This window comes from Aricia agestis, chromosome 17 (genome assembly GCF_905147365.1).
Source record: "Aricia agestis chromosome 17, ilAriAges1.1, whole genome shotgun sequence".
Lineage (NCBI taxonomy): Eukaryota > Metazoa > Arthropoda > Insecta > Lepidoptera > Lycaenidae > Aricia > Aricia agestis.
The window spans coordinates 9877127-9902730 of NC_056422.1; the positions used below are offsets into that span (position 1 = coordinate 9877127).

A 25604-nucleotide genomic window follows, 5' to 3' on the forward strand; every position below is an offset into this window, starting at 1 on the left:
CGACACGTGCCGTTCGTCTGTAAGCGCTCTAAGAGTAACATAGCGAACACTCCGAACTGCTGCGCGCGTCAATGTAGTCTAGGAGTCGAAAAACACCGTTCATACTCTCCTCTGCTGTTGGCAGTATTTGTTCCTTGGGTAGAAGGAATTTGTACTTCTTACTCCTCAGCTCTATCATGTAAGAGTAGAGGATGTTGGCATCACCGTAGCTCCAGTCGACGCTGGTACCGGCAGAATAGTACATCAGATCCTTTGTAGATCCCACCTTGTATGTGTAACCGTTGGTAGCGAATATACCCTGAAATGAAGCGTTTATTTTAGACTAGATGACAACTCCGTTTCGCCAAAACTTATTTATCGCGCCGGAACCGTACATTTTTCGTGGGATGAAAGTATCATATGTCCGTTAATGGGACTTAAAGTATATCTACATGCCCGGCAAAATCGGTTCAGCGGTTTGGGTGAAGAGGTAAAAGAAAGACAGACAGACAGACTTTTTCATTTATATTATTTGTGTGTGTGTACCGCCACAGTGTGGATATAAGATGTTAGACAATAGTTATAAATCTCTAACTCCTTACAAATAAAATCATTTACAAGTAGGTAATCTACGGTGTGTTGTAGACTTGTTGTAGCCTGGGAAAATTAAGGATTTCAAACCAAATAATTCATGTAGTTTTAACAAAGACTTCTATTAATGTTTTAAATGTTGGTACAGTTGTTCCTAAAGGTGTCTAGATGAATATACTAAAATTCCGAGGGAGGGATACGAGCTGGCGATGGGGAAAGGTCTCTTTTTCTAAGGTTTTTGCTTGTGACTCGAAAATTATTTACAATATCTCTTTAGTGACTTCTATATTAATTATCTACATTAAATCTATACTAATATTATATATGCGTAAGTTTGTCTGTCTGTCTGTTAACTCTTCACGTCAAAACTGCTAAACCGATTTTGCTGAAATTTGGTATGTACTTTGAGTCCTGGGAAAGGACATAGGATACTTTTTATCCCGCAAAAATGTACGGTTCCCGTGCGATAAACGAGTTTAAAAGTGAAGAAATAAAAAAGTGGCAACATCGTAGTGTCGACAAGGGATGACACTACGATGTTGCCACTTTTTAATTTCTTCACTTTCTTGACAGACTATACTTTAGGAAGTAAAGAGTATTAAAGATGATAAAAATAAGAAGCTTAATCGTTTTACAGAAAGCATGTGACATTTTAGTATGAAGCTTGGTATACGGTATACCTACAAATTTGCGATTAAAAAAAAGTCATTTTGGCGGCAAAAGATGAAACATGTGCCAATCGATAGTAAATTAAAATTTAAATTTCGGAATAAATAAAAGTTAAAAAATATATTATTTTATGCAGCATTTTTTTAACTCTTATTTATTTCGAAACCGTATCAGTTACGACATTTTACCAAAGAGTATTTCCTATTTGTATTTTGATGTACTATCGATTGACACAATAATAATATGTTTCATCTCTTGCCGCCAAAATGAGTTTTTTTCCAAATGTAGAAAATTAATATAGAAGTCACTAAAGAGATATTATAAATAATTTTCGAGTCACAAGCAAAAGCCTCCCCCACCGCCGGCTCGTTTCCTCCCCTCGGGGACTTTTAGTATATTCATCTGGACACCTTTAGGAATAACTGTACCAACTTTCAAAACTACATGAATTATTTGGTCTGATCGATGATTTTGAAACTAATTTTATTAGACTATTGATACTGTCATATGAATTTCCAAAAATATCTTATATTAGTCATCTGCATTATTTTTATCACTGGAGGGGAGTTAGATTTATTATAAAGCAAAATACAATATCTGTTCATATTTATAAAGCAAACGCAAATATATTTTGATATTATTTACGAGATAATAAAATCGCTGTGATTAGGATTGAACGGCAAGTAAGTATTAATTTTATATTCAATTAAAACTTACTTGCCGTTAAATGTATCTAACATTAATTAGTTTGCAGTTAAAATTTTCAACTTTGAAACACAATATTTGTCATATTGTATTATACTACACTAGGGGTCACCAAATGGCGGACCGCGGTCCGCATCCAGACCGCCGACCCATTGTGTGCGGACCAAGCATGTTCGAAGATGATCTTCGTTCATCTTAGGACTTCAACATCTCCAGGATTTAATGTGTTTATATCTATAGCTTGCACCAATATTTCGGTCCAAACTTCAGAGAGATAATTGGCTACAAAAATGGTCACTTTTCTCATTGATATCTAAATAAATAGGTACTTACTTATTTCCGTAATTACCTTTGGGCTTTGTTTAATATTTTTTTTATATAAAATGTATGGACCGCGAAGATCATTTCATGTCTTAAAACGGACCCCGAGCGAAACTAATTGGTGACCCCTGTACTACACTATACTTTTATATAGTTAGAATAAACGAATTAGGAAAACTATGATTTTTTATTTCACAGTTTCAACCTTAAAAGTTAATATACCTAGCGGAATAGAGAAACAATCCCGAGCTGTCAAACGAAACCAAAATTGAATTACATCTGTATGTAAAAATCTGTTTACGTGAGCGTGAAAATGATGTTCCTACATACATTTTTCTTTTAAGCTCTAGCTTAAATTGTCAACGTGCCGATAAGTGCAGACTGACTGTCAAAACAGATGAAAGAAATGGTTCTGCCACTTCAAATCACGCATCTCTTTCTACCACGCAATGTTACTGATAGTGACACCTCGCTTGCTCTTTGTTTTTCTATTCCGCTAGGTATATTAACCTTATGGTTTCAACAGAATTTACCTTGGCTAAAGCAGCACCGCCTTCAAGCAGCTCGACATAGTCAGGACAGGCGTCTTCCGTGTAGCCCCACGGGAATATTATCGCCTCCCCATAACTGTGGAACGATACGAACACCTTGAATGACGTGTCCGAACCGAGAATGAAGTCCTGCGAACAAAATATGCAGTTTGATGAACATTTAACAAGCTATATAGCATTATGATTGAAATCACGAAGTTACAGCGCTCCCAAAGTGATAATGCGCATAGAAATTTTCGTAATTTTTCGGCAACAGTCGTATTTCCCGAGCGTCGGAAGACGTCGCTGCAAGCGCTGTTTTAAACTTAAATTTAAGAAAACAGCGCTTTGCAGCGACGTAGAGGCGCCGTTGCTTGGACGTTACCATGGTAACGCCGCGATGGCTTCCCGGTGAGCTTTTGGCACCGGCTATATGATATTTACTTCTATTTCCTTTGAACAAGGTGCAAAATGCAAGTTTCATAGATTCGGGTGTTTTCGTGATTACGACAATTAGCGAAGATTTCCGTGCGCATTATTATAGTAGAGGAGGGGAGGGTGCTATTTTTATAGTCACTCGAGCGTCATGGAGACTTAGTAGGTTTTGTACATTAGATAAAACTGATTAAAAAATAATAAGAGCGTTTTTTTATTTTAGTGGTGGGTTCAGAAACTGCAGCCATTTTAAAGTTTTGAAAAAGAAAATATATTCAGAAAATTGCTTATTTAAGTCAGTTATAAATATATTTTAGACAGCAAGGACTAAATCATTTAGTTTAGTGCAAAATAAAATATCTGCGAAGCTTAGTTAGGAAAATATGAATCTTTACTTTTTTATATTTTAAAATGTACCTACAGACTTACCAAACCTTTGGATCCTTCGTCAGTGCTTTATATGGAAGCTTCTTTGGGGTATACTAAACATTTAGTATCTTAATCTAACAGATCCGATGGCATTTCAATGTAAAAAAAAAAAAAAAACCCACCACATGAGAAATCTGATTTCTATACCATGATAACTAGACACATGTCGGAAGCCTATATAAACTTAATCTGACACGCTGGAGCTACTCCTGAAATCCCCTCTTGCCCTCCCCAACTATTAATTTGGGAGTACTGTACAAGACTTTACATATTCTTTGTCTCGTGGTTTGGACTGTAGACAAAATCTTCGTTTGTTATGGACATGACAGCTGATGTGTGAAAAATTACGAATGTTGAAGACTATTGGAACTTAAAAGTGTTGCTAATATAAAATAAGCTAAAAAGAATATATTATTATATATGGTCGAATTGAGAAACCTCGTCCTTTTTGGAAGTTGGTTAAAATAACAAGAAATAAATTAATGACTACAACGCTGTATATGTATAAGTACAGAAATTTCTATAATAAAAGTAACAGTTATTAATTATTTTCGCAGTAACGATAATAAATCTATCCAATCTTTTCAACATCTGTAATTCATAATGGAATCATTTTTTGACGTAATTTGCTAACGAAGATAACACAAACATAAGGATAACATAATTAACTGAACTGGCACTTACTCTAACTGCTCTGGTTTCCGGTTCTGAGAAGGGTTCCGGTCCTCTGTAGAAGATACTTCCGGGGTCATCCGACGAACCGTCTTCGCCCTTCTCACCCCAACCGTGACTAAAAAAAAAGAACTTATTTTACACGCTGTAAAATACTTTTCTTGAAGTACAGCAAATGAGCAGACTGATTGTCACAAGGAACATAAAACCGTAGGATATATTATGAGTTATCATAATATTATGACTAAACCTTTGCCCACATATTTTAGATAACTGTTTTAATTAAGCTTGTGTTACGTGTAATTTCTTGTAATTGTGAGCAATAAAGTGTTTTGTTAATATTATTATTATTAAACAAGAAATATTTCTTACTACGAATGAATCTAAGACAACCTAAAGATTGACAAAAGAAATGTACCACTTGGATTAACAATCTGTTAGTATTTTTATCTTTATTCAACTGCACGTAATCGAAAGTGGAAGAACTATGTTCCCATTAATCAAACCTAAATCAAGATTTTAGTATTTACCCGAAATTCCTGTTCAAATCTACACCAACGCACTCGCCATATTTCGCTCTGTTTTTGCGCCACATTCGGTCATGGGTGTATGTATATTCGTAGCCATCTGGGTTTAGTACAGGAAGAAAATACCTGGAAAATATATTCACAGTTTTATGTTGTGCTGATATACTAAACTTTAACAGACAGAACCTTTTGCATTTATATGATTAACATGGATATAATATTTCATCCTATTAATTCCTATCCAGAATTGTTTGAATAGGCCAATAATGATGATGATGATGTTGAATACTGAAAAATGATCCTGACTTCACAGGAGTTACAATGTTGGTAGAGTCTAGCTAATGCCTGTAAAAAAATTAAACACAATTTAGCAAGTCTTTAGGCTCTACATTATACCACTCTCTTTATCTCTCTCACTCACTAATCTCCCACATCTTTCTTTCTCACTCACCAGTCTTTGCAGGTAACGCTGTCATTCAGCCTGTGGAATTTCCTCACGAGCTGGTCTGCAATATACGCGACGACCACCACGCTGATCCACTCACGCGCGTGGTTGGATTCAACTATCCCTCTGTAATAGCATCTGACTCTGTCACTCACCAGTCTCTACACGTGGAGCATCTTTGGGCACTATTCCACTCTCTTCATCTCTTTCACTCACTAATCTCTTACATCTTTCTATCTTACTCACCAGTCTCTACAGGTAACGCTGTCACTCAGCCTGTGGAAGTTCCTCACGAGCTGGTCTACAATGTACGTGACCACCGCCACGCTGATCCACTCCCGCGCGTGGATGGAGCCATCTATCCATACTCCTTCATTGCTACTGTTGCCGTTGGAGACTTTTAGGACCTACGAAGTAAAGAAATAAGAAATACCTTTACTCTTTACTCTTTACCCGCTTTACTCTTTAGGTGACGATGGCCAGCTTTATAGAAGTAATTTTATGACGCCCAACTTTTATGCTTTTGTATAGTGCATACATTACAAGACCACTTTCGTCGTCTTTCTTTAATTTCGTAATGTCTGCTTGATCTATCTTGTCAGAGGTTAAAGTTGCTTCAGGTTACTTCAACCTATGATAAGATAGACATTAATACAACAAACCCACTACCTATCACACCTAAGACAGAACTCAGAGCTATGCTATAAACAATTGAAACACGGAGGTGTTGATCAGTACAATGCCACAAGTGTTAATTAGTTTGAGTTTTCAATAAAATATATTATATAATTATTGGTTTCGTAAAAACTTACCCGTAAATCTCTGCCTTCAACGGACTTGCCAATGCTACTGACCGAACATAAGTACGGGTACTGCGCTGCCAAGTCGTCAATAAAACTATTTATCGTCTCAAGACTGTGGTAACTCGTCCAATCCATTCTACTCTCTACAAACAAACTCACGAATTAATCATTTTATATTATTCGTATGCGGAAAATTACAATACATTTTCACAATATTAATGACTCTGTTTCTTAAATTCGTAGTTTATATCGCAAATTGTGAAAGATATTGATAAAATTGATAATAATACACACAATTTTGTTAATAAAATGGCAGTTATTGCAACAAAAATTCTCACTACACTAACGCTATCTGTTACATTCGAAGGTTTATTGGTAACTAATCGTTGTTAGTAATTTATTTAATTACCTTATTACTTAAGTAGTAATTTAGTAAACTAGTTCTATCGTTATTATTATAATATTTAATGATTTTAAACTTTTACATTGATAGTATTAGATGACGTCATTTCCTAGACCCCAGTGCATCTGAATCACTGACCTCCATTTTACGATATATGATACCCTTTGAAATGTCAGCTATTTTTTGTGCCTATTAGAAGCGGAATCAGCGACCCCAATGCGGGGGAAGAGAACTAAATCTGACGTAAAAATGTCGTTTGAAAGTCACCATATTAAGAGGATACAACAGGGGCTAGAGAAATGAAAAAAACGTACGTGTAATATCTATAGCTGTCTCCCTTACCTCAAGCCTATACCGCAGAACGCGATAGAGACAACTGCAGAAAATCCAGAAAATCAATGATTCGTTGTCCCCTGATTCCTTCTCCAAAACTTAAACGATTTAAGTACTTTTTTCATTAAAGATTAAAAAAAGGCTTGAGCTGTGTTCCTATGTTTTGCTTTTTTTGTATAATCTAGCCAAATCTGTTTTCTGGACGTTTGAACACAGCGGAAAATCTGGCCATTTTTTTGGGTTTTTGAACGTTCATATCTTATTTTATAATTAAATTATGAAAAAAAAGAAAACATAGGGACATTGTATTAGTGGCCGTAGATATTCAGGAAAAAAATTATAACTCTACTAGCTTTATCCAGGGAGGAAACAGGGGACAACGTTTGTATGGAAAAAAGGGCGGTGTGGAATCCTCTTAACGCTGATAGCAGTAGTGGGAGTACTTGGAACTAATACTAGTTTCTACAACCAATAGCGATTGAAGCGGCCATTTGCAAGTTACGTCAGATAGGCACAAAAACAGTTGGGTATCATAAGTCCAGCGTACTTGGATAATGGAGGTCAGTGATCAGAATACATTTGTAAGTTTCAAAAGCGCCGTTAGATGTCAAAAATGTATGGGATTTGACTCTCGGAATCGGCTCCAACGATTTTCATGAAATTTAGTATATAGGGGGTTTTGGGGGCGATAAATCGATCTAGGAATCATTTTTAGAAAATGTCATTTTATTCGTGTTTTATCGAATACCGAGCAAAGCCCGATCAAACAGCTAGTATAAGGATTAAGGGCGGTATCGTATTTGCATACACTTGATGTGAACTGAGTATGAAGTACATCACTTCGAACTCATAAATAGTTGGATATTATCATACTGCTACATAGATTTTTTACCTAATTTTGTTTTTTAATGGTACGGAACCCTTCGTGCTCGAGTCCAACTCGCACTTGGCCGATTTTTATATTTTAAAACTAGCTGTCCCGGCAAATATATTATTTTATTGAAGTGACTCAATAAGAATGGCTCCATGGCAACGTCCATCGCTATCCCGTCGCACAAACAATGGTTGCCGTCAGTCTCGTGTTGTAATAATTTACTATTATTTGTTCAACAAATGAACTTATCAATATAAAATGTAGATGTTGTCTGATTCTCAACCCTAGCCGATATGCTCGCTAAGATATACGAAAATCGGTCGAGCCGATTCAGAGGAGTTCAAATACGCACACCATGACACGAGAATTTAATATATTAGATAATATTATACGTAGATGAATTATTGTACTTACTTGAAGTAGTCTTCTTAGTAGTTTTATTATAGCTCTGTTCTCGCCGTTTGACATTATTCAAGTCGTTGATGGCCACAACATAAGGTATGTTCCTCTCGATGAACATAGCTTCTAGTATTTGACTTCGTTCTCCGTCTATCATCACATCCATACCACTTTGGTCCTCCTTCCAAATATTTATTGCTGTATTTCATGGTATATTTATTGATTGGTCAGTCAAGAGTAAAAAGGTGTTGATTGTTACTAAGTAACTACTCGTTTGGTAAGTATATAATATCTCTATTGAAAAAGAAAGCTTTTATTTAAAGTAACATTTTGAAATCGACAATTCTGCACGCAAAGATTAAAAAAATTGCCTTCGCATGCCTCAAGATGCCTCGACTATAGACAGGGCCCCCGCTACCATATGTGCAATGTGTGCAATGCACACGGGCGCCATCCTCTAGGGGCGCCAAATCGCCATCTTTTAGGGGCGCCAAAACTAAAGTCCCAAGGACTCGCACTTGCCCGATTTTTGTTTGCTTTATTTCTCCTACCTACCATAAAAAATAAATTAAAAAAACTTGCCTTAAGGGGCGCCAAAATATTTTTTGCACACAGGCGCCGGTAGCCCTTACGGCGGCCCTGACCTTAGACATAGTTAAACTACATAATATTGTTATCATTATCAGTTAGTATATCCCACAACCTTTACATTTTGTGATACACTTTACGAAAATACTACCACGCCTATTGATTTGTGCTTTAACATAGTAGGTAATTTTTATTTATTGTACAATATGTGTTATCACCAGTCAGCCAAGGTGTGACGACGCGAGCCCTCATGTCCTCAGCCTTTATATGCGAGTATGTATTCGTGAATCGTGTGACCGATTTAACGGTACTGTTACAATATGTTTTTCATCACAGATCAAGATATTACATCACAGAACAACAGAACAATGTTGATATACAAACCTCCTTCAGTATCCAGTTGTTTCAAGAAGTGCCTCTGTGTTTCCTTGCTCACTTTTATTTCCCATACTTGTGATTTTTTTGGCAGAACCATTATAGTTAAACGTTGCCTTTTTAGATGACGAAATACCAAGAAAATACTGTTTATACTTCACACAAAATTTTGATTTGTTTAGGATCTCCAAGGATGTCAGAAAAACAGAAAACTTTTTTTTAATTCATAATTATATTATTACGTTGCAATGGCTATAGCTTGTAGTACGGGTTCTGTAATCAACAAAACTTGGTTGACTACTGAACCCTAAAACGGAACCCTAACAAGCTGATTTTTTGTATATTGATAGGTTAATAGTTATATATTTTAAGAGTAAAATTGTCCTACAATATAGAACAATCCATATTTTAGGACCATCAAGTCAAAGTATGAAATCCTTTCTATCTCTGTTAGCTACCACTTTCGAGATTTTTCGCAAATAAAAATGTTGTTCGTTTTATCAAAATGAAGCTACCCACAAAAAATTTGCTTGATAGTAATAAAAAAAATGTTCTAGGGCTTCCGTACTATTCTGAGAAGATTAGATTTCTTTAAATTTTTATGAATATCTCTAAAAATATTCTAATAAATAAACTAATCATAAAACACGAATCAATCACCATCGTTCTTAATATAATAAGTAATAATATAATTTATCTTAGTTTACCGTCTACCTTGAGAAGTTCATAAGGAGGTTACAGTATGCTAAATCCACATTCTTATTATGTACTAGATGACGCCCGTAACTCCGTTGCGCCAAAATTAGTTTATCGCGCAGGAACCGTACATTTTCCGGGATACAAAGTATCCCATGTCATTTCCTGGGACTCTCAGTATCTTCATACCAAATTTCAGCAATATCGGTTCAATGGTTTGGGCGTGAAGAGGTAACAGACAGACAGATAAGAGATGCCGCTACTCATTAGCATCATAGGTTCACTGTTTTCGCATCTTTGAGTACATTAATTGAATGCACAAAACCGGCGCAGCGAAATTGATTTACGCGAGCTGTTTGTGCCGTAATCCCGCGCGGGGCGGCGGCGACACGCGCCTACATTACACGGATTACATTTACCTGGATATTATATCTGGCGATTTGGAAGTAAACAGTGATGAGACCTTTAGGCTGGGTCATGATCAAAGTTTCGGTGACGGTGGTTTCATTGAGAGCAAGCTATGCAGGAGTGATTTTTTAGAGACTGTTTGCGCAGTGCTTATGGAGCACTCTGTCTTCCTTTACTCTCATAGCTCAGTGGGACTGATCACCGACACGAATGGCGACAGCACAAGTGATGCTAATCAAGGTCAACTAAAGAGAAATATGGCTATGGGAGAAACAGCAATAGATCTTCACTATCACCGCTTAATCGCTAATCGCTTAACGCGAAAATGAGCGATAATACGAAAGTATATTGTATTACATAATTATCTTACTACAGCCTTTTTTGTGGTTCGCAACCTCACATTTGATGGCTTTACTTAGATCTTTTTTAAAGTCTGCACCAGAGCTCTCAGGAATTACCAAACTCCGCTAATAATGTAGGCTATCAATACAAATATATTGACACACTATTAAATAAAATCCAATCAGTAGACTGAGCGCTACGGTTAAATAGCATAAAATATAATATAAATAAATATAACTTGGATAAAACACAGTCGAAAAAGTGCAAGTTCTACACAACAAAAACATTTCTGACGAAATCTCATCCACAAAACTTTCACTCGGCCAATTCCAATCACTATAATAAATAAGAGGACGCCGATAAATCTAACAAGCGAGTAACAAGCAGTAGGGGGCGCAATTAAAAAGATAAACGCGTGTAAGACGAAATCGAGGCGACATTTGGGTGGCGGGCGCTGGGGTAGCCGTCTGGTTAGCGGGTTACCATGAGAGCGGCCCTACTATGAGTTGTCGTTGCCATTACATTCTCGATTTACAATGTTATTTTTTAGAATGTTAGGTTCTTAATGGAGATTCAAAAACAGATATGATAAACGGATAGCCTAAAAGGAATTATTATTAATGTCGCTAATTATGGACACACTCTTTAATTTATGGAATAAATTTTAGCCACTGCTAAAAGATACCTTTATATTAAAACGAGCTTTTTCCCGCGGCTTCGCTCGCGTTAAGAAGTATTATTATATACAAACTTTCATCCCCTATTTTAATCCCTTGGAGGTGGAATTGATCAAATCCTTTCTTAGCAGATGCCTACGTCATAATATCTACCTGCATGCCAAATTTCAGCCCGATCGGTCCAGTGGTTTGGGCTGTGCGTTGATAGATCACCATATCACCTTTGAGTTTTATATATATAGATATATTTGATTATTATATTATATTTGATTTGTTTATAGTAAGAAGTTCATAAAAATAATTATTATAAGGTTTTAGGAAAAATGAAATAGTCGATTTGGGCTGACTAATAACTTTTTGACTTTATGTAATACTTGATGGCGCTCGCAGTTTTATTGCACTAACATCCGTATATACCGTGAAAAAGGTAAATTTTCCGTTATAAAAAGTATCCTGTGTACTTTCCCGGAACTTCAAATTTCATCGGAATCGGTTTGGCGGTTTAACCATGAAGAGGTAACAGCGAGACAGCCACACAAATAGACAGACAAACAAATACATTTACAATAATATGGATTAGTATCTAATTAAAACTGAGAACTAATAATCCATACTTATAACTAATTAGTGTGGATTATCAGTTATCAATTTTATGAGTATAACTCTTCAATCAGAAATACTGGTAAGGATGTGTAGGATGATAAATATCATTTGTTAAAAGTTATTATTCATAATATGGGCTGCTGATGCAGATCAGTCCTAACTCCTAAGTAACATGATTGAATTTGAACGTGTTAAACAAACAATAAAAATCACGATGATCTATTAATCCGACGATGCCAATACCGAAAGAAAAATCATGCATTGTTTTCACAATCAGATACAATTTAAAATTAGACTCTCTAAGAAAATTATAGTTATACATTTTTCCTGACGCATTTAGCATTATGACTACCACGATTTTTGTTAAAGCTAATATGACGACGTAGCTTCGAACTACGAAAGCTAAGTCGAAAGATGTACTCACGAAAACGTTTCGAGAACGACAAATCGAGATCGAGAACTCGTAGTAGCGCTATTTCATTAAAGGGGAGTGCATGCGAGGGTGGCGGGTTTACTGAAAATATCTGATTACATCTAATTATCGAGCGCCGCGACGCTTAGCGCCTTGCCGGCTCCTTCGTTACGAGACCTTTGTTTGTCTTCTTTATATCTATTAGAAATATTTATGGGTGATATAAAAGTAAAGGGATAAGGTGTTTGGGGGTAGTACAAAATAAATTCCTATTAAATTGGTTTTAAAATAAGAAAATCAAACATGCGCAAAATAACTTTATTTCGAAGCAATTGTATACCGAAATTTTAAAAAGTATGCCGTAGTTAAAACGTCATGAAAATTTCGTTGGCAATACCTTGACACCACAATGACACTATTACGCGCTTTCGAAAAACACACTCAAAATTTTTCGTATAAAATATTTTTCGTATTTAAAGTTAATTCCAAAATCAAATGTGAACATAAATAATAATAATTAATCATTCAACGTGGCGCACTCCCAAATTCGTTTTCAGACATGGAAAATCACGAGTTTAAAAGACGGCCAGAAAAGTTTTCTAAAGAACCTAAATACAAAAGGAGGTAAGGGATCTTGTAAACCTCTGTTTCATGCTAAATACAAGGGATTGATAGGTTTGTAAGTCACATAAAAGAATACGTGAATACTAAATAGTAATCACAATTTCGTCATAATCTTGTGTATTTCGGTGAAACAGGAAGTCGGATGGATATTTGTTAAAAAGTTTGTTATTAAAATAACAATTTCGCCAAGCGCTTATATTTTTTTTAAGTAGGCAAGAAATACCTTGGTATAGACTGCTGCAAAGCAGTTCTTTGTCGTCGAGTACCTGTATGGTCCTGAAAAGTCGTTTACTTACAGCCATACACATCAACAAGGAGAGCTCCTCATCCATGGACGTGAGCATCCCGGGCGAGAGGATCACCAATATCGACAAGCTGCTCAGGGATAGAGACATTAATTACCAAGTGACTGGTGAGCAGAGCAAAAAAGTACGATGTCCTACGCCAGTGCTTCGTCCCACCAATGTGTTTAGTTCTAGTAAGTAGATTTTTATACGAGAAAGAGAGGTAGAGTGTGAGAGAGATAGAACGTCGATAAACAGCTCCAAAAAATTAAAACTTTTTAAGGACTTATGAATTTTTAATCATGTTATAATTGCAATAACTTTAACCCGGCGTCATGGGGGCAGAAAAGTGTTACACGGACGTTGGAGTGGGTCTCACATACCCGTGTGTTAGATATCAAAATTAGTCCAACCTTTTATAATAATCAATTTATTTTATATGTCTATATTAAATTCAATGTGTATTTATATGACTTAATGAAACATAAATATATTATATTATTATTAACCATATTTAATAGAGCTTTAAAAAAAGAACGACAAAAGTCAACAAAATATTTCTCATCTACTTAAATGTTAGTCTATTACCAATTAACAATCAGTTTTAATTTTTTAATGGCACTTATTTAAAGAATACTAAAATATTTTTATAAAAAATTGACAAATAATCACATCTAATCATTATCTTTGGTGCAATCAGCACAGAAAGGTACAACATGTTCTAAGCAAATGTGTTTGGTGCAAGTTGCAACTTTCGCAAATGAAATAATTCGTTTTACGGTCTTTTTTGGCTGAACAGTCTTGGCATCTTTTGCGAATATTCGGCTTCTTTGCCGAAGGTTCCCCTGAAGATTCACAAAGAAATTTTTCAATAGGCGTCTTGTACCAAATTGTACCGTCTTTGCCACGAACTTGCCGATTCAGCTACAGTACAATGCTCTTCCGACAATCGATTTCTATCTGCACGCGAAGACAGTGGAATGTCTTCATCGCCAGAGATATCTTGCTCTGCGTCACTAGGATTACTACGTTTACTCAAGAGATCTTCTTCTTTGCATATTTCCTGGTCTGACGAGGTAGAATCAGAGTCCGAGTTCCGATTCTTGTAAAATTGAAAGAATGGGTTGTCGTTCTTCTTCTTCACAATCCATTTTGAGATCCATAAGATCACCGGTGATCGCAACAACAATAGAATAACAACAAATTTCCAAGAATCCACGATCGAAAAATTAAAGTACTTCAAAGTACTTACCTACAAAAAACGCAAAGTAATTAAGTAAGTACCTACAAAAAATAAAATACATTTTACAATAAATCATCTAATTTTATTGTATAACACAACAAAAATACAAAAAGAAATGTTAAAAACACTGATAATCTTTAAAATAATGTCTGTGTAAGATGTCCCGAAATTGTAACACTGACTGCGGGGATGGGTCTCACATACCTTATGCAACTTTGGGCCCCTGTTACTACCGCTGCGGCCGTCGCAGGACTAACGCGTTACCTGTGACTCATAAACCAACTCAACAGCTCCAGCTATTGAGAAATTTGGCAACGCTGAACGCATGGTAACTGAATTACAAGTGAAATAAAAAGTGATGGGTCTCACAGACCCAACCCCCATGACGCCGGGTTAATATTGTTACTACTTGCAGTTTTTGTTATCACGTATCTTGCGAGAGCAATGCGATAGCAATTATTGCGCGATTATTGCTCCGAAATCGCAATTTCGTATCTCGTATCAGCCAAAACAATACGATTGCAATCGATCACTATACATTCACACCATTGTTTGTGACATTCATGACACCCAGCAATTGCTCGTGCGATTATTGCTAGTGGATTTTTGATCGCTATTTTTACGTGATAACCCTTATATAATATTATATTAATTCGTTACCATGTCGTGATACCATGTTATTTTTAAACAAATGCTCTAACAATGATAATATAATATTATGTTTATTTTACTTCTGAAATAAAAATAGTTTTTTATCTTTTAGACCGAGCTATGGACTGGAAAGACTTCCATTCACTGACCGTGATATACAATGCCATGGAAACTTTGGAGGCGAAGTACCCGTCCATTTGCACGGTGTCGAATATCGGCAAGAGCGTCGAAGGTAGAGATATAAAGGTAGATGGGAATATTACTATCGTGTTAGTACTTGATTAACGTAAGCGGGCCCCTAGACCTACAATAATATTGAACAATATTCTATGAACAACTTATTTGTTAATAAGATTAAAAGGCGGGTACGTTCAATATTAACCCTGGATGGTTAATAATATTGCACAATACATGAATTACACAATAAAATTGATCGTCTTACATGAGATGTTAGTTACACGCAATATTAGTTTCATTATTATGTCGCCCTCTCTTAAACTTGTAAGGCTGGCCCGAGAAATGTGAGAAAATACGTAGAAAACCTTAAAGAAAATCTAAAACAGCTCAGATACACTTTATTAAAATCGCTTACTATTAACAAGACATTGAAATAAATCGATAATATTATCCTGGATGCATTTGCAAATAAATGATGATTATGATTATGATGACTACGGATATCTTTTTTTTACATCACACATTTTTATTGAGTTTATTTTGTAAGACGAAGTAACTATTCTCTTTCTATCTAACGTGCGGAAAAAAGTATGCCTGATTAAGCCTGATTAGTTATTTTTTGATCACTTCTCATGTCACTCCCGGAGTACAGTTTACAACTCATCTTTTCCAGATGTTGAGGATCATCTGTTGTATTTCCAGATGTTACGGATAACTAACAGTGACACTCGGAACAAAGCGGTGTGGCTGGACGGCGGTATCCACGCTCGGGAGTGGATCGCGGTGTCAGTGGTCGCGTACATCGCACATCAGTTCGCCACCAACTATAGTGCGCTGCCGGAGTATGTTACTAACAAGGACTGGTAGGTTATGTAGTTAATAACTGTGTTATAGTTTGCTTTTTAAGCGCCTCCGTAGTCTAGTGGTACAGAGCTGTTACACATGTTATTTTTCAAGTTTGGTTAGGACAATGCAGACCGATCACTTGATTGACAAGTAAGATGATCCATGCGTCGGATGGACATGTAAAAAGTCAGTCCTGCGCCTGATCTCTCGCCGGTCGTGTCGGTCTTCCGTCCCACTGGGTTATGGGAGTAAAGGAATAGAGAGTGCTCTTGTGTACTGCGCACACACTTGGGCACTAAAAATTACTCCTGTATAGCTGGCCTGGTTTCAATCAAACCGCCCACCGTCACCGAAACCGGTGTGGGAGCTATTATTATTATTATTATGTTGTAAACAATTCGAGTCTCGGCTATTAGCCGGATAAAAGATTCAGGTACGGGCTAATGCCAAGTAACCTGATTCTTAAGCACAGTTATAATTGTGATGAGGTGAAAGATGACGACGGGTTAAGAAATCGACGAACTATAGAGCATGTATCAATGACAATGGCTTTTTGCATTGGTATGTATGAATTTTTATGTAAATCTATTGTTTTCAGGGCAGAATGTAGAGTTTTAGGGATGACGCCGGTTGAGGATATGATAACAGGTACAATTTTAACAGTATTTTGACGCCACATTTGCTTAATCTCGTCTGCGAGGGGAATGTATTTATTATTATTATTATTGTTATTATTATTATTACTATAGTTTGCTTTGAAAAAATATTTAAAAAACTACCCAGGCACGACTAGTAAAAGATCAAGCGCAGGATCGAATTCTATCGCCGCCGTCGCCGGACCGTCACCGACCGTCACGACAAATATTCAAATAAAATGCCACTTTATGACTAAGGCTAGTTTTCATTTTCTATCGACATTTGTCTAGCGATGCATGCCAGTGCAGGTTAGTAGTGGCGTAGTGCAAAATGAAACCTATGAAAAGAAACATAATATCAAAACTTTCCTTAATTACTTATAGGTACTTTGTCCCCGTGGTGAACCCGGACGGCTACCATTACACGCACACCAGCGACCGGCTGTGGCGGAAGAACAGGGCAAGAGTAGAGAATACTCCGTGTGGGGTAGACCTTAATAGGAATTTTGGGTAAAGATCTTTCCTGGGAGTAGAAATTCTTACAGTACTGGACCTTGTGGTAATCAACCTTGACGTAATTGAGTAAGACGTTTTTCTTTTAAGGAGAAGAAAATATTACGATACTGGATCTTGGAGTTGCCTAGAGAGTGGGCTATGCTTTTTGATGACGAAATACAACACATATAAATCTTGTTCACGCACACATACGTTTAAATACATCGTTTGACCTAGTCTGTAGATTTTGATTTTTTGTACAAGTTTTAAGAAAGGAAGGTACGTTTTCAATATCATATAGCGCAATATAACTCCGTTACGACATTTTAATTTTTTTAATTTTTTTATAGATACGGTTGGGGTAAGACGAAGAACGACGCGTACGAAGATCCGAACCATATAAACTATCAAGGCAGTGAAGCTTTCTCAGAACCGGAGACAAAGGCTATAAGGGTAAGGTTCTTTTCACAACGTGTACTATAATTTTGTGGGTAGGTATTACTGTGTAAAGAATTTCACCTTACATGATATTTAAATTCCAATTTTCGAATCAAGAACTTTTCGTTTCGGAAGATTGTATTAAATCTTAAAATGCCATATTGCATGTGAAAACAATATAGTATTTAGCGACAAAACGGTTCGGTGGCATAACTATGGACCACGAACATGATATTCTAGTGCAGCTTATCACACGAGACCGCACGCCGCAAAAACAGGCTCTAGTCGGGGCTTAGCGGTCGGCGAGTCAATTATTTGTCCGCAACCGTTCATGATGACGATTTCATTTACAATGTACGTGCAAAGTGGTTGCGCTCGCGAATTTGATACGACTAATGCCAGGTCAACCGCTATTGTTTCCACCGTCCGCGAGATCTGACACGGCAATTTTGTAATGAAGCACTGTGCCTTTATGGTTTTTACTTATAACTTTGGGTGTATGTGGGTACAATTTAGACCAGTGATTCCCAAAGTGGTCCAGGTGGACCCCCGGGGGTCCACGTGAGACTAAACGGGGGTCTACGTTAGCCCTGACAAAAAATGGGGGTCCACAATTGTAGGCGAGGGTCCATATAAATTAATTTGGTTAACAGTGAGGACCTTTGGTGTGGGCTTGATTTCTCTTATTAGAAAGCATAGGCCAGGGATGGCGAACGCTGCCTTATCAACGTGCTACTTTTTTGAATAATCTAGTAATATGTCATAGACGTGCCATCAAGTAATATTTTTATCTTTGTAATCCTGACGCACATATTTAAAAATATAATGCTCCTAGCCTAACTTGGCGCTTTTGTAATTTTGTAGAATAATCACTAATAATTTTGTGATCAGTAGCGTGCTCAAAATTTTATGTTGTGTGCCAATGGTTAGCGCCATCGCTGGCATAGGCGGGGATAATTTGTAATTTGTTGAGAATCACAGCTTCAGGGGGTCCGTAGTATGCACCAGCACCTTAAAAGTGGGCCACGAAAGAAACGAGTTTGGGAACCTATGATTAAACCTTGGAACAGCCCATGGTGTACGAAATCAATTTGGACATTGGGACAGCACGTCATGTTTTATTTTATATGCGCAGGAAACGAATTGATTTGGAAATATTTCCCAGTCGATAGATCATGACTTATATTGACTTGACATAACGCGATCAAATTACGTAGGTCCCCCATCTACCTAGGACTCAACTTCTCTGATAGTACTTCCTTTTTAACCAACTTCCAAAAAAGGAGAAGGTTTGTAAATTCAACCCTATATATTATGTTCTTTTTTTTCAGGAAGTGATCCTCAACTCGAACATTCGCTTCAAGATATTCTTAACGTTCCACGCGTACAGCGAGGTTATATCGTTCCCGTGGTGCAACTCCACCGAGCCCTGCCCAGACTACGTCGATCTTTTGGAGGGCGCTACTGTTATGGCCAAAGTATCTTTTCATATCTAGAGAATATACCAGCGGTCCGCAACCTTTTTGATATTGCGACCCAAAAATTAAAAAAGAATAATGAGCAAACAAAGGTTGGTTCAGGCACAGAATACATATTAGTAGGTAACGAAGTTAGCTGTTTTTATTTCGTAAATTATTTATGTTGAAGAGTTTATTTATTTTGGATTTATAATGAAATTACGGGACCTTGTTGACTTTTTTGGCGACCCTATAAATATCTTTCGCGACCCCACACGGGGTCGTGACTCCAGGGTTGCGGACCGCTGGACTATACCACAGTGTAAACACCAAACGGTATAATAACTGAACCATGTCCTAGAATAAAAACTATACCGCATTCAAATCAAATTATCTGAAATCGTGCTTACGTGTGCGTACGACAAATTTTATGCAAAATGTAGTATTAAATGGTCTGCCCTTTAACCGTAAAAATATGGCCCATTTTAATTTGCAATGGTGTCGTATATGGAGAAATATGGAAGATCTACACTTCGAAACGAATGAGTCTGTATCGTTTACCATCTTATATAATTTAATATTTCCTTTATATGCCATGTGTGTAACACAAAACACATCATATAAATATTGTATTCCATATAAATAAATGTATTACGTCTTTCCAGGCTGTCTACGATACACACAAGCGAGTATACAAAGTCGGTAACTTCAGGAACATAATGTATTACGCGACAGGCACCAGCATAGACTGGAGCTACGGGTCCGCTAAGATTCCCTTCTCCTACCTGTTCGAGTTGAGGAGCAAACACCACAAGTTCCTCCTGTCCAAGGAGGAGATACTTCCCTGCTGCGAGGAAGCCCTGAGTGGGGTGAAAGCCCTGGCCAAATTTGTAGAGCAGAAGAAGCAGTATTTCAGCCATAGTCGTTTGAAAATGTAGTTATAATAAAAAAAATCAATTGATGATCTTTTTTATGGTAAACAAAATACGTGCCAGAATGTAATAAGAGAAATTGTGATGATTGTGATGATATGACATGGCGATTTGAAAAACTATATCTATAAATAAAGAAATGAATGTCGTTTTCGTATTTTCATTATATTTTATACACATTTTCATAGGAGCGAAACAAGTAAAAAAGTTACAGACCGTTACAAAAGTATCGATTTATAAAAAAAACATTACACCGAACGCAAGCGTAAGGGAAATTACAGTTTTTACACTTTCATAGACAAAAAATAAACAGTATCACTTTTCATCTTTATTCTTGTCGACAAAATTCATGAGACTTTTCACGGCATTCCATATCTCCTTACAGTTATCTTCTATTTGATCGTTGGGTAGTTTGAACCGGTGCTTCTTGCTGCGGAGCTCTATCATGTAGGAGTAAGGTATCTTGGCCATGGCGTAACTCCAGTCGATGCTGGTCCCGCAGGCCTCATAGGTCAAGTCCTTGGTGGTCCCCACTTTGTATATCATCCCGGTGGTCTCGTATATTGCCTGGAAATTGGTACGTTGGTGGTTTTATGGTGTGGCAGGGTAACATTAATAAGTTACTTATATCGTGTTTATCCATTTTGGGTAAGTATACCATATTATAATATGTATTATGAGTTATATGACGTATAGACTATTATATAAATAAAATGAATAAAATAAAAATGTTTATTTCAGACTGGAGTCCATAAGTTGTTGGTAAATATTATAATTATTTTATTACAAACTATGTTAGTACTCAGGATATTAGGAGGATTATATGGTATGGCCAAAATTCTTGCTGGAAGTTGTCTATTGCTTTACGCGCAAAACAGACACAACGCGCAATCCTCATGTCTTATCAAAACTGCCCACGTGGTTTGGTATCCTACTCGGAAAATATTTGTAGAATTGACACATAAGAATGAGAATTCACTTGCATTTAAAACATTACTTTTACGGTTTAAACTTCTTGGCAAGCAAAAGTTGCATATGGCTGACGTCCATTTTACACAACTACTACAAAACCTGGGAAGCTTACGTGGTTACCCTGGCCATGACCGCTCCCCCCTCTAGCAGGCGTAGGTAGTGGGGGCAGGGCTCCCGGCGGTAGCCCCAGGGGAAGAGAATCAGCTCGTAGTAGCTGTGGAAGGAGAGGAACACCTGGAACCGGGCTTGGGAGAGGAAGATCGCATCCTGAAAAAAATTAAATCACAAGTCTGGCTAGCAAGGAAGAAATCACTTGATCGTTAAATCTTAACGCTAACCATAGGTGGTTAAAGCTCAGCTCAGCGATTCTATAGGTTCCCAAAAACACATTCCTTGCATTGTAACTCAAGTGGAGACGCTAAACAGTAAACATATTTCCTTCAAGAGCGGTGCGGCCGTGTGGCGGCCGTGATGCAGTGGTGAATGACGTCACTAGAATGTTGTCTATGTGGGCGGTATGGCGCGGTTTCCTAGAAAACGGTGTCAATTACCGTACTCTAAGAAACCGCGCCATATTGCTTACATGGACAACGAGTGACGTCATTCACCGCTGTATTGCGGCCCCTGCATGACGGCGCCGCTTTTGGAGGAAACCAGAGCTTAACACTTATGGTTAGCGTCTCCACTTGAGTTACATTGCAAGGAATGTGTTTTTGGGAACCTATAGAATCGTTTCATTTGTCTGACTTCGCTAAGCGCAAAAGTCGTAAAAGAAGTAGAGGCTTTTAAAAGAATTTCTCGAATGGAATGTCTAAGTTATATTTACGTATTTTTTTTAACATTTTAATGCACTCGCTAAAGTCTCTGGCAAATGCCCGGAGTTAGTACTTAGTACAAACAGATAAAAAGTGTCACAGAAAACGTATTTCCTAAAATTAATTTGCTTTTTACTTATAGCGAATAGATCGAAATATAGTTTCCTTACTCTTACTGCATTCGACTCTGGCTCGGAGAAAGCCGCCGGTCCTCTGTAGAACACGCTGTGAGGGCTCTCCGAAGATCCTTCCTCACCGTTGTTGCCCCAAGCAAAACTACGAGAAAATGGCTTTTACTCATTAATTTCGCCCCGAAGACAAAATTCAGCAAATATAGGTCTACGAGAATCACATGGCAAATTTGTATGGGAGATTTTCAAAAATATCCTTAATCATTGGATATTTTTTTACATTTGCACGTATCACACACATAATCAGGAAAAAGAGTATCAAACGTTTTGCTCCAATTTCCCCAGTATTGGTACCGTCAATATATTTTTTCAATTTTTTTGCCATCAGATTCTGGTAGACCTATACATCATTTTAAAAAATTAAAAAAAAATATTACCGAAGTAATTTCAAGGTTAAATCATCTGACGAACAAGCGAAAGCTTTCAGCATTTGTCTGGTAATGATATGTACCTCGTTTAGAAGTCATGACTCATGAGGGAACAGATGAACTTCATAGCCACATATTACAACCTAACCCTAATTTAGTTTCAGCGTAGTCGAGTAAAAGCCCTACTATAATAATAGCTCCCACACCGGTTTCGGTAACGGTGGCCAGTTTCATTGAAACCAGGGCAGGTGTGCGCAGTACACGAGAGCACTCTCTTTCTTCCTTTCACTCTCATAACCCAGTGGGACGGAAGACCGACACGACTGGCGAGAGATCAGGCGCAGGATCGACTTTTTACATGCATCCGACGCATGGATCATCTTACTTGTCAGACAAGCAGGTGATCAGCCTACATTGTCCTAACCAAACTTGGAAATAACATGTTTCCAACGCGGGATTCGAACCCACGACCTCTTAAACTTCATAGGCACATATTACAACTTAACCCTAATTTTGTTTCACCGTAGTCGAGTAAAAGCCCTAGTATAAAAGTAATCTAGTAAATTGATTAAATGACGAACCTAAAGTTTCTATTCAAATCCACGCCAACTCGATGTCCGTCGTGTCTGGCTCGATTCTTCCTCCACATGCGATCTTTCCTGTGCGAGTGTTCGTAGCCGTCCGGATTTAGTACAGGCACTATGTACCTAAAATTATGAGTTAATCCATTTATATATATTCCTCCCAGTAATTCTTAATTAAAACTAATTACTCGGAGGGTCAATTATTTATAATCATTTTGATCCTTAACAAAATATAAACTAGCGAATTAGTTTCTTAGAATATAGACACCACCAATATAAAGTTTATGCTAACTTGTTTTTTCTCATCCTTACTAATATTAGAAATGAAAAAGTGCCTGTCTGTATGTCTATTTGTTACGAATTTCGGCGCTACGGCGTTGCGGGTTAGTCATCAATTTTCTCATAAAATTATTTTGCGTTCGTTGTCATCTACTAACCAGTCCTTATTAGTCATGGAGGACGGCAGTATGCTGAAGTTCCTGGCCATAGCATCAGCAAGATACGTGACCACCGCAGTACTGATCCATTCCCGCGCGTGTATACCGCCGTCCAGCCATACACCAGAATTAGTTGTGTCGCTGTTTGATATCTTTAACATCTGTAATATTAAAAGTTACTGAATCTGGCTAAGAAGTAAAAACAGTAATTTAAAAAATTATTTAAATTGAAAGACATGGCTGAATTTCAATATGTCCAGTCCAGTATTATCCTCAAATTAAACACAAATGTAACGACACCTCTCAAGCAGATATAAGTCAAGCCACACAGCGTGCCAAACAATATTTCTTCAAGCCCCATAAGAGCACCGGTGATCGCGACAACTATAGAATACAAAAACATTTCCTGGAATCTGCGATCGGAGTAATATTATACCTCTACAGCTCTACAATCTACATAATGTTATATATAGACAAAAAGTAAAGCTTATTTAGTTTCCGGAAAAAACATTCACCCCATTACAAATTAAAATATATAAGCATCTTAATTATTATTTAAGATCTTAGGACTTAGATCTACTTGTCTTTATTCACAATATTGGAGAAGTCGTAGCTATAACACTGCGTAAATACTTTAATAGCAAGTGAGTTAAAATACCTTCTTTTTAAAGAGTACCTTTATATCTCTGCCGTCTACAGATTTACCGATGCTGTAAACGGAGCATAAAGATGGAAAATCTCTCTCCAGGTTGTCCATGAAAGAATAGATCACGTGCAGCTTATGGAACCTCTTCCAGTTCATCAAGGTAACTGTGGAATATACTAATTATATAAAAAAAAATCACTACAAAGCCGACAAATTATATTGAATTTCAGAAGCCTTCTATATGGAACTAATGTTTGCAAAACCAGAGGGCTAGTTATATCATTGAAATTATTGAAGATTTTGATCCATCTTTTGATTTGGACAATAGCTCTAGAGCAGGGGTCGGCAAGTACTTTTAGGTAGAGTCCGGATACTGTAGGAATTTTTTTACAGAAAAAAACACACTTGTCATAGGTAGCTTAAAAATATTATTGTAATTATTAATAAAGGTGTGCGTGTACGTTATCTATGTATAATTGGTACTTGGTTTAAAATACATTACAATATTTCGCGGTCCGAGATTCGACCTTTCGCGGTCCGCCTGTTGCCTACCGCTGGTCTAGACTATGGTTTTTTTAATGAAATACAGAAAAAAACGAATAACAACTCACTTTTTCTTTTATGTACCTTTGGCTTTGGAATAATAACTTTTAAATATTTTGTATCTGCATAACTTTGCCGTGTAGTATCATCAATTTTACCTGAAAACAATATTTTTAGATGCTGTAGGAACCATAAAGTTAATATACCTTAACTTTGTGGTAGGAACCCAGCCACCCAACCCAACCCACAACCCACTTTGTGGTATTTTATAAGAACTAATCGAGATTTTGCGATACCTTTTTTGGTAGACTTCTTCTTTTGTGTCTGAGAAGAGTCACCTATTAGAACTGATGTACTCATTTTGATCATGTTCTGTACACTTTCAGTCATTATTTTATCAATTAGTAAAATGATTTATGTAATTTTAAACAAAAATTTAACACGTATTTTTACACAAACATGTTTTCGAAATTGACACAAAAGTCAAATGACTGACACGTGCGATACTTCATTTTTTTATGTTAACATTTAATAGCACATGACATCTTAAACGTTTTCCAAGTATCACGTTCGAACCGTTGAACCCATTTTGCTACGTATGGTATGACCATAAAGTTAATATACCTAGCGGAATAGAGCACCAATCTCGAGCTATCAAACGTAACCGAAATTGGTTTTCATCTGTTTGAAAAATATGTGTACGTATACACTTACACAAGCATGATTGAACATGAATTCTATGAGATTAAATTATCAACGTGCGGCACGTGCCGACTGCACGTCAAAAAAAGAGTACTGCTGTCATATATCACACGTCTCATTTTACCACGAAGTGTTACTGATAGTGACATTTCGCTTGCTCTGGCCTTTGTTTCTCTATTCCGCTAGGTATATTAACTTTATGGGTATGACCGATTGAGTCCCGAGAAAGGACATTGGATACGTTGGACATTGGATACGAAAAATGTACGGTTCCCGCAAGATAAACGCGTTTTAGCGCAACGCAGTTGCGGGCGTTATCTAGTTATTTATACACTCGGACAATATCGT

The 25604-nt window shown here is 37.0% G+C and overlaps 2 protein-coding genes across 2 annotated transcripts; one reads left to right on the forward strand and one right to left on the reverse strand.

Annotated features, from left to right (window-relative positions):
- On the reverse strand, positions 1-24982 carry LOC121735680. The gene is made up of 16 exons (XM_042126581.1): positions 24851-24982; positions 24623-24712; positions 24042-24175; positions 23366-23526; positions 22926-23051; positions 21956-22061; positions 21091-21237; positions 20318-20565; positions 9088-9233; positions 8131-8313; positions 6116-6249; positions 5550-5710; positions 4862-4984; positions 4344-4449; positions 2799-2945; positions 1-298 (listed from the first exon to the last, which is right to left on the reverse strand). The coding sequence occupies exons 1-16, from the start codon at positions 24942-24944 to the stop codon at positions 29-31; spliced, it is 2376 nt and encodes a 791-aa protein (XP_041982515.1). The 5' UTR covers positions 24945-24982; the 3' UTR covers positions 1-28.
- LOC121735476 (carboxypeptidase B-like) lies at positions 12659-20066 on the forward strand. Its single transcript, XM_042126309.1, has 8 exons — positions 12659-12840; positions 13139-13318; positions 15131-15264; positions 15898-16058; positions 17061-17186; positions 17522-17624; positions 18941-19087; positions 19732-20066. The coding sequence occupies exons 2-8, from the start codon at positions 13171-13173 to the stop codon at positions 20002-20004; spliced, it is 1092 nt and encodes a 363-aa protein (XP_041982243.1). The 5' UTR covers positions 12659-12840; positions 13139-13170; the 3' UTR covers positions 20005-20066.
- Positions 24983-25604: the final 622 nt, after the last annotated feature.